We start from the raw sequence: 13,032 nt of genomic DNA, 5'->3' as shown, positions 1-13,032 counted from the left end.
GTGAACTTTATTTTATTCATAAGGTTAGTTAGTAGAGTTGCCAACCGTCCTGTAAAAAGACTGAATCGTCCCGTATTCAGAGAAAATATTATGCGTTTCGTATTGAGGTGAAAAGGAACAGTTTGTCCCGGACTTCAGCTAGAATAAAAAAAGACACAAAGCTGGAGTTATTCTGTCATTACGCTGCACAGTTGCCTCTTCTTCTCTCATTCTCTCCCCCTCTCTCCCCTGTTGCTACTTCAATCATGAAACGATCAATGATCCGCTGATCGTTTGTTTATCACCAACTTTGCACCAGAAAGAGGAAACCGCCGGATGTCGCGTTAAACAACAGCAGCACGTTTAAGCTTGATCAGCTGTTGTTAGAATGTATTTAGTATTACTTTCTAGTAGCTGATGTTTGCTGGAGCCACAGCTGTAAAAGCTGCTGGCCATGATATCGGTTTGTATATCTGGTGAGAGGGAAACATGCAGATGAAACCAGGAGATGTCCTTACTGAATCATCAGAGCTGAGCAGGGGATGGAGAAACAGGTTTACCTTTTAGGTGACATGAATGAGTTGAAGGGAAGTTATGAACTGTTTCTGAGAGACAAATAACACCAGGATCCTTTTTTTTAATGTAGCTGACAGCTGGTAACTGTGCAGGGGCGGGTCTAGCAAAGTTTTGCCAGCGGGGCCAGGTAGGGCATTAACAGGGAAAGGGGGACACAAAGAAATACCTTCTTATTCTCATTTAAAATGTCTAGCTTTTAATAAATAATTATCTGAAGCTTACAACCAAAGTTTCCATCTGGTGTAAAATGTATAGAAATCATATATATAACATCGAAGCAGCTGGAATCCACAGCTGTGTGTGTTCATGGAGCTTGCATTTTCACCTGCTGGACATCACTACCTGACAAGTTTAACTGTCTTCAGAACATTGCAGAGGCCTTATTGACAGTATTTGGTTCTACATATCTGTGTAAGCAGATTTTCTCACATGAGTGTCCTCAGGTAGCCGTCTGAATGCTGGACAGTCGGAGACCTATGTCTCTGAGTGGGAGACCAGAGATCACATTAACATGTGTGTCTCTGTATTAACAAACATGCCATATTGGCCCAGTTTATTTTTCTTATCATTGTTGTGAGGAGACCATAAATAACATTTGTATTTTCTGTTGTATAGTTCATTTGCTGTTATGGAGTTCTTGTTATGGATAAAAAGTGTCTTTTTTTTTTTGGTTTCATCTGTGAACAAATATAATTCTATAAAGTGGTTCTATATAGTGTGTAACCGTTAATATAGAGCGTTATTAAATTTATTGCTAATGCAATCATATGGCACACTGACTTCTGAGGAAATTTTAAATGGCACTCGTCATCAGAAAGGTTGCCTACCCCTGGATTACAGTAAAAACACTAATGCAGTAATCAGGAAAGTGAGCAATCAAGAGTGCAAACTGTGTTTTAATGAGATTAAGATGAAAAGTGCATCAACACAACAACTTCTATCTTTAGCTGTGAAGTATGTGGAAAAACTACAGCACTGTATAAAAACAATGAGAAAAGTTAACGTGGGCGGAGTAAATTATTCTGCAGTAAGAGTAGTGAGAATGACTTTTCTGATGTGAGAATTGCACTGAAGGCAAAGAAAAAAAGAATCGTAATACAACTGGCAGATATGTAGATTTGATCTGTTTTTATTACATTCTGTGGTTTGAACACATAAGTGGTTACAACAAAAATATTAATTTACGTAACAGCTCCAGGGATGACAACAGACAGTGCCTGTGGCAGTAATTTCAGTAATATTAGAGTGCAAGAGTCCAAAAGTGTTCTCATCAAGCACAAACAAGAACACGCTGATGCTTTTTCAGCAGTGACAACAAACTCGGTGTGTTGTGACATCTCATGTTGTAAATATGGTTACTTGAATATTTTGTAAAAATGTGATGAAAACTTGTTTGTCTTTACTGGTCTGAAATGTCATCCTCACCATGAAAGACTGAAATATGATTATATGAAATATATTTGTTATTGTTATCATTATTTATCACCTCCAACGTAACTGAATAACCCTTTCTGAAGTACTTTTAGAGTCTGCTCTGCTAGCACCAAGTCCAATCCACTTTTTTTTTTTTTTTTAAATAAACACAAATAATAGCAACAAATGTATCATTCTAATGTCAAAACTGTAACAATTCCTTTTATATCACTGGGGAAAAAATTCATAAATTGGCATGAGGACATGAAAAACAACAACAAAAACAAATAAATACAAATCTGAATGAAACAGGGTCCCAAACAAAAGACGTCTTTGGATCTCTTGGTCCAGCAACCAGCAGAAACATGAGAGCGAAGGAACGAAAGTAGGCAGCAAAAAAAAGTACAAACAAAAAGAACACAATGCCATTTAGAAACTGAACTAGAGGAATTTATTCTGCACTCGTTTTTGTTAATCCAAAGCTCAGCATTTCAGCACTGAAATTATAGACAGATATATTCTATATGTAATGCCCTGGGCAACCCGCGCAGCTTAAAACAACGTGCGCGTTTGTTACGAAGAGCCTTTGGCCTGATTTTGTTTAGACAGGTCTGAAGATAATGCAAGAAGAAGGTTGTATCAACAAAAGCAAAGTATTCTCCCGGTTCCTGGTTCAGTTGAAGCCAGTTCAATAGTTCAAGTATATAAAAATAAGGAAATATCATATTTAAATGAAAGACCTCAAGTGCTACTTGACCATCGTTGCTACCCGCATTTAAGTGAACAATGAGATAAGACACTATTTCAATGACAAATCGTACTGCGATGACAAAAAGTCATCACCGCACATGCTCAGAGGTCAGTGTACGTGACTGGGGTGACGCCGTGAATTAGAAGCGTTGGACCCAATTCATTGGTCACTGCTTCCAGCTGAGCTAGAAACACCTGTGACTGGCTGCGTTGTGAAGGAGGTTGAGGTAAATACAGGAAGCGAACGGTAGCTTGCGAGCTGTGCTCCATCAACATGTGGTTCACTGCTGACAAGAAGCTCTTGGACGGAGCTTGTGCTGGCTCTGCGGTGGGAGTGTGGTGCTGCACCACAGAGTCCCATGGCACGATCTTTATCGACGCCCTGATCCTCAGCTTCCTCAGCAGCTCTCGAAAGGCCTCTTCGTTGACCATCCATCCCTGGTCGCTGGAAGCGGTTCCCACGTTGAGGAAAATTCTCATTTTTGCATGCCGCCATTTGTTGGACATGTTGAGTACGCAGGCCATCTGCAGCAGAAAGAGGCTGCACACGTCCTCGTAGTCACGGCTGCCCGGCTGGAGCAGGTTGAGCGGCCACACGTCTATAATCCGCTCCGAGCCGTCAACCTTGCTGTCTTTATCTTCTCCCTCTAACTGGAAGAAATACCGACCCAGGCACACGCTCTTGTTCATTTTAATGGCGTCAGAAATTATCCCAACGTATTCCTCTGGTGCGAGCCACCGCGGGCTTTCTGCATCCCGGACGGGGGGGAAATGAGCCTGCAGTGAAGGCAGGTCAACCCCAAAATTAAATTCATCCTCGCCGCCTCGTTCCACTGCTGTGTCGCAGAAGGCAGAGTCCTGCAGGAGGAAGTCCTCAGGAGTGCAGCTGTCATAGAACCCCAAAATCAGCATGTTGGGCTTCATGCCACCTTTTAGAGGAATGTAGGAGTCAGCACATAAAGTAACGTCACACTCTGGACTGAATGCAATCACCAGAAAAGCGAGGAGACAAAAATGAGCTTACCTAGGCCTGTGATGCGAAGCAGATGCTGAGTTCCCTGTCTGACAGTAGGAGAGAGTGTCAGGTCAACAAAGGCCTTCACCCCAAGTTTATCAACTAGGCTCATCCAAAAGTTGTACTGCTGCTGGACTGGATCTGAAGGCAAGGTGTCTAAAACACAGAGTAGACAGAAAAATACATTCACCAAAACTAAGCTGAGAGCTTCATTTAATAGATGCAATTTCATCAAGGAAATGGTGAGTGGTAAATGGACTGGTTCTTATACAGCACTGTCCTGCTCAAGCACTTAAAGTGCTTTATGCAACATGTTTCATTCACCCATTCATAAAAGCATGTTTTTCTATGTCTAAGTGCTTTCTATCTGATATTCACACACATCCACACTCAAATAAACATCTGGAGCAACTCAGCTGGAGCCTCTCCAAGATGCCACAGAATGAGTCGAACCCTGGTCAGGTCCCCAGGCTATCGCAGGGCTAGCACATAGAGACAGACAACCATTCACACTCACATTTGCACCTATGGGCAATTTAGAATAATCATTTTAGCTAACCTAACCCACACAAACATCAGAACATGTAGACTCCACGCAGAAAGGCCCCAGCAGGATAGTGGATTGTGGCAGTATGGATTAAGGATTGAATAAAAAGAAATGTAGTTCCGCAAGGCCAAATCAATAAGGAGCTAATTATCTATCTGAACCCTCAGTTTGAAGCTACTGTGCCACAGGAAAAAAGTCAAGTGCAAAAGCTCCTGCACATTAAGTCCCCACAAGGAAACTTTTCATGATGGTATGTGTGATCAGGCCTGTCAGAGCTCATATGAATCCTACAACTTACAGATGACTGCAAGTTGATTCATAGCGTCAGGCTTTCCAGGCACAGGACATCAAAAGGTAGGTTTTAGCTATAAATACACAATGTTTCAGCACTACAGGTAACAAAATGCTTTGGTACGAATTAGTCACAGAACCCAAACAGTGCAAAACTGATACTGAATGTGAGTATCTGAGGCCTTCAAACAACAGCAGCAGCAACTTCAGTTAAGTCATAAGCAAAACCACGACGATAAGAGTAATTTAATACTGTTAGCTGCAGACGGCCATAACACGCCACCTAATGAGCATTACCCAGATCTCCCAGCTGCACATGACCCAGCACATACAGTCCTCCCTTCTTCAGCTGATTTACAAACAGGATGAGCTGGCTGGAAGAGCGGGGGTTGGCCACCATCAACAACACCTGCGGCCTCCAGAACTTCACGTGGTCTTTCCTCACATCCAGCATCAGCAGATACTTGCGCACCTAAAAACCAGAGCGGATAAAGAGAAGCGAAACTATTGAGAAACTGTAGTGCATGCTGGACTTTGTGTGTATGAGTGCGAGTGACTGTGTCCAGATAACCTGGTGGAAAATGAGAGCCTGGCTGATGTAGCCCCAGCTGCTAGTGGGCGATCTGTAGTGGAGGAAAAGCAGCAGCAGTAGGAGGAGCACGATGCTGCCCGAGGAGTACACGGGATTGATGACGAACATCATGGCCAAACAGCTCACAATCCCCAGCAGGCAGGTGTGCCAGGAAAAGAGCTGGAAGGTTGGTCTGTTAAACACACACACAGACAAGACATGAACAGCACGAGCGGATGGATATCACTTTTATGGCAATATATGTTTAGCTTTTGTAGTGTCACAGAACAAGTGTTTTCTTATGTCCTTCCAGAATTGATTAATTGATTACACTTTCATGGTACCATAGCACAATGTTAAATGTAGGCACAGAAGGACTAAAATGCTCTCGGGCTGTGATATTTACAGTCCTGTTACTAAGTGCTTTCAACTGCTTTGCGGTCACAATCAAATCTATTAACCATTTGTTCTCTGAAAATGTCAGACGTTTTTTGAAAAATTACCATCACATCTTTCTTGTCAACACAGACTCCTAACAATTAAACAATAACCTCACGATAATACAGAAAAGCAACAAGTTCTCACATTTGCAAACCTAAAATGTTTTTCACTTTTGCTGGAAACCATTCAGATTATAACCAAAATCAGCTAATGCAGTGACACATTATTGCTGCAGCTTCACTGCAACTTATCCTCCTGCTGAATTCATGCTAATATGATGAAGCTTGCTGTTGTCTGTTAATGTAACGACATTGTAGGTTCCACAATGTCAACAATGAGTTGCCACTGACAGAGGTCAGCAGACACCACACAAGTTTTTATTGTTCTTTCACTACTGGTTGATCAGTATTTATTACGACTCTACTTAAGACATTTTGCAGAATTTAAAACCTTAAGCATGAGTTAAGCATTTTAGTCATTAACATGTGCATATTTTGAAACTAGACATCACAAGCAAGGTGTGGCTCTGAATCAAAAAGCACTGGGCACAGCATGATAGTGTGGTAGCAACTTTTTACACATATAGTGCTTTATCAGCTGTTTTACACTAAACAGGGCTACATTTTATAACATGAACACTATGCTAACTTGCACATTAAGTCAAAAGTTTAAGTGTTTAAAAGTGTTTAATGAGGTGATTAATCATGCAAGTAGTAAGGTTTTGGGTCCATACGAGTTAACCTTTAAAAAAAAAAAAATCCTAGTTTAAAGCATTCGTCCATTGGCTCCATTTTTTTTAACCCAGAGGCTACAGCCATCTTTTAATATACAGTCTGTGCTCATTACCTGAAATTTGGAGCTGATGCCCACTCAAGCGCCAAACAGGCCAAGTCAACTGCAGCGTAGGCAAGTAAGTAGAAAACAGTCACCAAACCTGCTATCACATTGAGCTCCCCTGCAAACACCACGCACTGCAACAAGCCACAAACTACAGGTTAGTCAACCAGTTCCAATTTCAAAAACAGGGACCTGCGGGCTGCAGGAACTCACCTGTGTCAGGCCCCAGGTGAACAGCACCGCCACCCAAGGATTTCCTGAAGCTGATGTGATGGCAGCTGGGGCTAATGGCAAGCCTTTGAGGAAAACCATTAAAGTTTCATAATTAATCCCATAAGAAGTATAAAAAAATATTTTAAAAAAAAGGATGAGCCTTACCAAAGAGGTGATCCAGAGCAAGAGCATGCAGGATACGGGACGCTCCTATCATGGCACACATCGCTGCTGACAGTGAGGCGCAGTATATCCCAATAGTGACAAACGGTGGCCATAAGTTGATCCGTTGCAAAAAGCCATAATCTTGAATCAACAGGGTCCTAAAGAAATATGTTTGTTATCATAACTCAAACGTCCTATTTTTATGTCATTTATATTTGATAAGCCATTTCCGACCTGTCACAGGTAGCGCTGATCATGAGGAAGAGCAGGACGTAGACGATGAAAGTGTAACTGACGGCTATGATGGTGCCTTTAGGGATTGCAACACTCGGATTCTTCAGCTCCCCTGCAGAGATGAGTGGAGTAAGAGCTGCTGTCATGAAGTGCATGTTTATGTACGTGAGACCAATTTTTGCATGTTCATACAGTATTGTGCAAAGGTCTTGAGCCACCACCGATTCTTTATACTTCTCTGATAAGGAGCCAGACTATTATGTTTCAAGGAATAGTTCTCCAGGCTTTCAAAAGAGCTTTTGAATTGGCCGCTTCTTCACTCATTTACACTCCAGTAATTGCACCTGACCATCTCCAGAAGAATGTCTTTCATAAGCCACTTCACACTGACACCCAAAAGACACCTAACTCAAGGGATGAACCAGTGTTGCGTTTACACAAAACAGACAACTTAGCGCAGAACCAATTTTAAATTGTACCTTTAGGCACTTTGTTACCAGCAACGTGTTGCAAAAACACATCATTTGTTGCCGTCTAAGGAGCTTGGAAAGAAAAGCGTCTGGACTTCTTTAAGTTGCTAGAAGACGTTTCACCTCTCATCCGAGAAGCGTCTTCAGTTCTAAGGGTCAAATGGTGGAGAGTCCCAGTGGTTTGCGACACGAACTGTCTGCCATCTATAATCCAGTTTTGAGATCCCTTCCCAGACGCCTTAACGCCCACTCACACCCTGGGCCATCTGACCTCAGGAAATCACATGATAGGGTGGGCCCAGGTTTCACAATGAGCTCACCCGAAACCCTGGCTGATTGGGACCCACACCCAGTTTCACACCTCGGCTCATGTGATTAGGTAGAGGATCATCAGGGGGTCCTTTTGTCCCTCTTTGGGGGGATAATACTGCCACTGGGTTTAAATCTGGGACTCCCCACCATTTGACCTTAGAACTGAAGAAGCTTCTCGGATGAGAGGTGAAACGTCTTCAAGCAACTTAAAGAAGTCCAGACGCTTTTCCTTCCAAGCTCCTTAGACTACGATGACCTGGATGACTGAGAACCTTCACAGACATCATTTGTTGCCATTTCTTAAGAAAAGATAACAAAGTTTGATAGATACAAAAAAGTATTTTTTAAATATTTACATGATTCCCAAAGAGCTATCAGCTGAAAACTTGACACATGTCAGCTTAGTGTGCAGCGTGTCCTTAAAAACTATTTGGAACCTGGACAAGTGGAGAACAAACGTCTACTTGTCCACTTGTTTCCAGGTCTTAAAAAATATCCACAATATTATCTGAAAGTCATGCCCTTAAGAAATGAGAAAAGGTCCAGCTAAGGCCTGACAGAGAACTGAGAAATAAATCTCGTCCACCAGTTGATCCATAAACTGTTCGCTGAAGCTTTATCAGAAACAATCTCTGTAAAAGGATGGCTATCAAGGAATTCTTAAGAGAAAAGGAAATATGTACAGAGGAGGTCAAGGATATTTACAGCCATCTGTGAAACACAGTGGAGACTCTGTCAAGGTTCTGCACTCCATTTCAGTCAGTGGTGTCAGAGACCTTGCTAAAATTGATGAAATTATGAATGTCATCAGTTTGCAAACATACTACCAATGCAGAAAAAAACCTACCTGGACAGAAAAACCACACAGTGGAGCACGATCAGCATCGAAGCATTGTGACAGAAAATGGAACAAAAAGCAGCCAACATCCAAAGACGAGCTTTGAATGTCTTTCAAGAGGCCTGGAGAACTATTAGTGAAGACTACTTAAAGACATGACAGGGTGCATTAAAGAATAAAGTTGAACACACCAAATATTGACTTTCAAGCTTGTTAGACTCTGTTTTTGTCTTTTCCTCTCATGTTTTCATGTATCTTTGCACTTTTCAATAAATTACTCCATGCATTTAAATTCTTTCCTCACAAAATATAAAGAAATGAGGGATGACTCAAGACCTCTGCGCAGTGCATAATGCACCATGAGGAGACCTTGAGAAAACAGTCACAGAGATCTTTTGGGTATTGTGGTAACGCAAGATAATATAAGAAACGATAACAGGAAGTGAAAGTCCTGCTTTTAAATCTACCACTAGATTTTGGTAGAAACTGCAATATCTGCCTCTGAAATGTCGTTCAAATAATCAAAAAGACGTAAACGTTCAAGAAAAAGGAAAGTATTTAAAAATATCGCTAGTAGCACTGTCACCCCCAACAAATTTTCACCTGACATGTTGGCTCCAGCCATGATTCCTGTGCAGCTGGTGAACATGACCGCAAACACGGTGGCAAAAGACATGACAGAGTTGGTGCTGTAGTCCAACGAGTAACCAGCTAGAGAGAAAGGGGGAAAAAAAGAGGAACCTCAGCAAGACCTTAAATAGATGCTTCCCTGTCCTTACAAGCATTAACACTTGTGGCCCATCTATACTTACGGCCCAGGTTGTTCTTCAGTGTGGTGGCGCTGAAACCAGTGTAGCTGGCGTTGTAATGGAGGGTCTGGTTGCTAGGTCCGTGGTGGGTAATGAAGAATTCTTGAGGTTTGACTGCTACAGAACTGATGAAGACAGACAGCAGCGATACAGTGACCACCAGAAGGATGACGAAGGCAGTGCGGGAGTAGATGTGGGCGCCCACCAGACACACAAGCAGACACAGCAGAAGGATTACTGCAGAATACAACACTGTGTACCAGTAACCCTGGGGAAGCACCCGCACGCCCGTGGACACAGAGGAGTCTAAAAAGAAAAAATCAGGCAGAAAACTTATGGGATAAAGTAAATGAAGTAGATCATTTAATGGAAAAAATATATATATAGTGAAACAAAATACGAGTAGGACCTTACCGGGATCTGCACCAAATACATCAAGTATGGCTTCTACGAGACCTAGAACATAGCCTCCACATGCAAAGATTTTTGCTAGAAAGAACATTAAACCAATACTTCCTCCAAACTCGGGTCCCAGAGACCGGCTTATCATGTCTGATTGTGTTTTTGTTAAGGCTTATGGTTCACCTGAAACTGTGGCAAAGGATGATTTTAAAAAAAAAGAGTTTGAAACAGTTTGGTCTGTAAGGATACAATACGCTCCACCGCCCTGTATCGCACCATTGGTGGAAATAGCACAGATGGACAGTATCGTAAGAGATATGATGGTGTAGGCTACAACCACCATCAAAAGAGCCTGCAACAGGCCCGCATGACCAACCACAAACCCTGCAAAGAAGGAGATCACACCACGTGAGTCACTACAGCACAATGACGTGAGCCATTAAAAACATGCCAAGCATGGCTTTTTTAAAATCTGTTCAAACATGCGCCTCTCACCTGTTCTCAGAAATAGCACAATGCTGAACATTGAGAGGACAGTTGGCACCATAACACCGAAAAACGTGTTCAATTTTCGAGGATTCTGATTTGGCGTCCCGGAGCTGGATTCTTGGGTGGGGTCCGCATCCGTGCCACATACCGCTGCAGTCACATTCAGACCGCACACCCCTGAGGTGATCAGGGGCGTGTGTTCGTTTGACATGGCTGCAGAGAAGAGGTTCTGCTTAGTCTACTCCTGTGGAAAAAAAGAAACCAATAGAGACCGTTTTAAAACCATTTTGAAGCAGCTCTACGGAGTTTAATCTGCTTCAGGCAGGCAGCATCTGAACTTGGAGTTGATGGCCTGAGTCACTTCTACCTTGTCTGTCTGCTTTGTGCACAACACAGATTGCTGTCATTTGTTAAGCCCAATTTATCTCTCACTTATCTCCCATTCTCCTTTTGTTGACTTGGACATATGAAAGCCTGCAGGCTAAAGGGCGTGGCACGGTCAATAGGAACTCCATTTTCACACAGTTTTGAAATCACGCTGAGAATTTGCCTCCTCGCCCCTTTCAGTGCCTCCTAAAAACAAGTGATCATCATGTGAAACAACAGCAAATGCCCTAGAACGTCTTATAAATACTTACAAGCCCTGATCAAGTAGTTACTCTTCACCAGCTGAGAATTAGCTGGTTTAAAAGTAAGTACTTTTGTTTTTTCTTTATCATCACGATCAAACGCTCACATGCTGCAGAAAGAATCTGCAGGCCAAGTTTATAGCAGACTTCATTATGAAGTTCCTGCTCACACTTCAGGTCGGTATTTGTAGTCACCTGATTCACAGCTGCTTGTCTGTTTTGACATACAGGAGAGAGAAAAAAAAACAGCAGCCACCTCAGCTGAGCAGCAACCAGGTGGCCTTGCGTGTTTTGTTCCTCTCAGCATTCGCTTTGTAATTATTCCTCAAGGAGATATTTTTCATCACTGAACCAGCAGAGCAGCTTTCTGAAAGCTATTAGCTCAGCTACAGAAATCACATGATAGGAAACCCAGACTGCCACCTAAGTCATACACAACAGAGCTTGACTGAACACGCCAGGTACATTTTCTCCAAATTATTATAGAGGGTTCTAGCTAGCAACTGATTTATGTCAATGATACTATCTGTTAAATAGACAGTTAATTTAGATCTATTTCTCAAGGATAACAACAAAAAAGGGCAAACACTTATTGGTGTCACCTGCTCACATGAGGTTTTCCTTTGTCTCATTTGAGACATAAACTAAAGAAAGCGTCAGAAAGGCACTTGAATTCACAGAGCTTCTCAGCTGTTATTTGTTTTGTGTTAGTTGCAAGTCTTTCGTAAATTACATAGGCTTACCCTCATCATGACAAACGACTTCTTGGTGGTTATAAAAGGGAAGTTAAGCATTCAGAGATAGCCACATGCATCAGTTTGTGAGTTCCTGTATTCTAGTTGATGCTGAAACGGGCATTATGGCGCATGCTCTGCAAGATGCTGTCAGTGACGCACTGTGCTGATGTTTACGATGATAAATGATGATGATGACGAAAACCACGATTCAGTCTATCGGGAATTATAGGCCCTCCTGGGTCCCCGGACCCTATTTTTATAAACATGTAGGTAGGTAAAATAAATCACCGCTTCCGTCACATGTACGTTGGATGAGGGTGGAGCAACTGGAGCATAAAAACTTTACATCTCCAGAGAAGGGTAAATCGGGGCAAAAGCTTAACTATGCGTGTGCTGGTGCATTTTGGGTAAATTTCTCCCCAAGCCCGACGGTCAGGAAGTTCGGGCCGGCTGATCCCGCCATAATGTAAACAACACAGCTGATCTAAATGCTCCTGAACTGTCATTCAATCGGCAAAATCAAACATGTTTGCCACGAAACGCGCCCCGTGATGTGATGTGCCTTCCCCCCGCCCCCAGCTAAAACACCGAGCAGAGTCAACCTTACCTCTCGGCACACTTTCAACCACTTCCTGCTTGTGAACTCCTTTTGTTGGTTTGGAAGCTGGGTGTTTGGTTGAGCCTGTGTCAGTTGTGTGGAGAAGTCTCTCGCGTCAGATGCGCAGTAGACTCACAAATGTGGAAGCAATGGGCTGGCTGACCGAGATTAGCTTCCCCTAGAGTTGGATGCTGCGAAAGATGTGCTGCCCAATAATAATACAACTACCGCGGCACGCCTCGTTCCCTCTGTTATTTGTTAAAAAGTGTCACGGGAGAGCTGACACTGCTCATGTGACTGCCTACAGGGGAGGGCAAAACATTACAAATATGAGGAAAGGTACTGCTTGTCAGAGAAAACCACGCCCCCAACTGGTGGCCTCGCCAGGGCTTTATAAGTCACTTTAAATAAGTGTAGAAGAGTGCAGGTGATGACTCTGGATCGCAGTCTGTTCTGAGCAGCCTGTACTGAGTACTGTATGAACACCGGCTCATTTAGCACACAGTATAGGTCGATCTGTATCCTGGAGTGCAATGCCATTTCTTCCCTCCAGGGGTCACCAAATATCAAAGAGGACTTACTGGTCAAACATGGGCACCGACTAAACCTGTCAAATAATGGCGTTTTTCTTGATTAAAAACAAAAATAAAACCCAAAGAAAATCAATCTGTTCATCTCCATCCATTCAACTCCAGGAAATCAAACCACTTCTCGAT

The 13,032-nt window shown here is 42.7% G+C and overlaps 1 protein-coding gene across 2 annotated transcripts; it reads right to left on the bottom strand.

Moving 5' to 3' along the window:
- Positions 1-1,663: 1,663 nt before the first annotated feature.
- slc12a9 (solute carrier family 12 member 9) lies at positions 1,664-12,610 on the bottom strand. 2 transcript variants are annotated; one of them, XM_080866927.1, is made up of 14 exons: positions 12,326-12,610; positions 10,359-10,596; positions 10,113-10,247; positions 9,876-10,013; positions 9,465-9,767; positions 9,256-9,363; positions 7,033-7,144; positions 6,799-6,956; positions 6,634-6,716; positions 6,430-6,554; positions 5,143-5,335; positions 4,869-5,043; positions 3,743-3,889; positions 1,664-3,647 (listed from the first exon to the last, which is right to left on the bottom strand). In XM_080866927.1, exons 2-14 carry the CDS (start codon positions 10,561-10,563, stop codon positions 2,821-2,823), a joined length of 2,709 nt encoding a protein of 902 aa, XP_080723053.1. In that variant the 5' UTR covers positions 10,564-10,596; positions 12,326-12,610; the 3' UTR covers positions 1,664-2,820. The 2 variants fall into 2 exon arrangements, with proteins under 2 accessions (XP_080723053.1, XP_080723054.1); XM_080866928.1 differs by lacking the exon at positions 12,326-12,610 and adding an exon at positions 11,725-11,874.
- Between the last annotated feature and the right edge of the window lie 422 nt (positions 12,611-13,032).

This window comes from Rhamphochromis sp. 'chilingali' (genome assembly GCF_963969265.1).
Source record: "Rhamphochromis sp. 'chilingali' genome assembly, chromosome: 19".
Taxonomy (NCBI): Eukaryota; Metazoa; Chordata; class Actinopteri; order Cichliformes; family Cichlidae; genus Rhamphochromis; species Rhamphochromis sp. 'chilingali'.
Note: the sequence above shows the minus strand (reverse complement) of the source record. Positions and strands in the feature narration are given on the sequence as shown.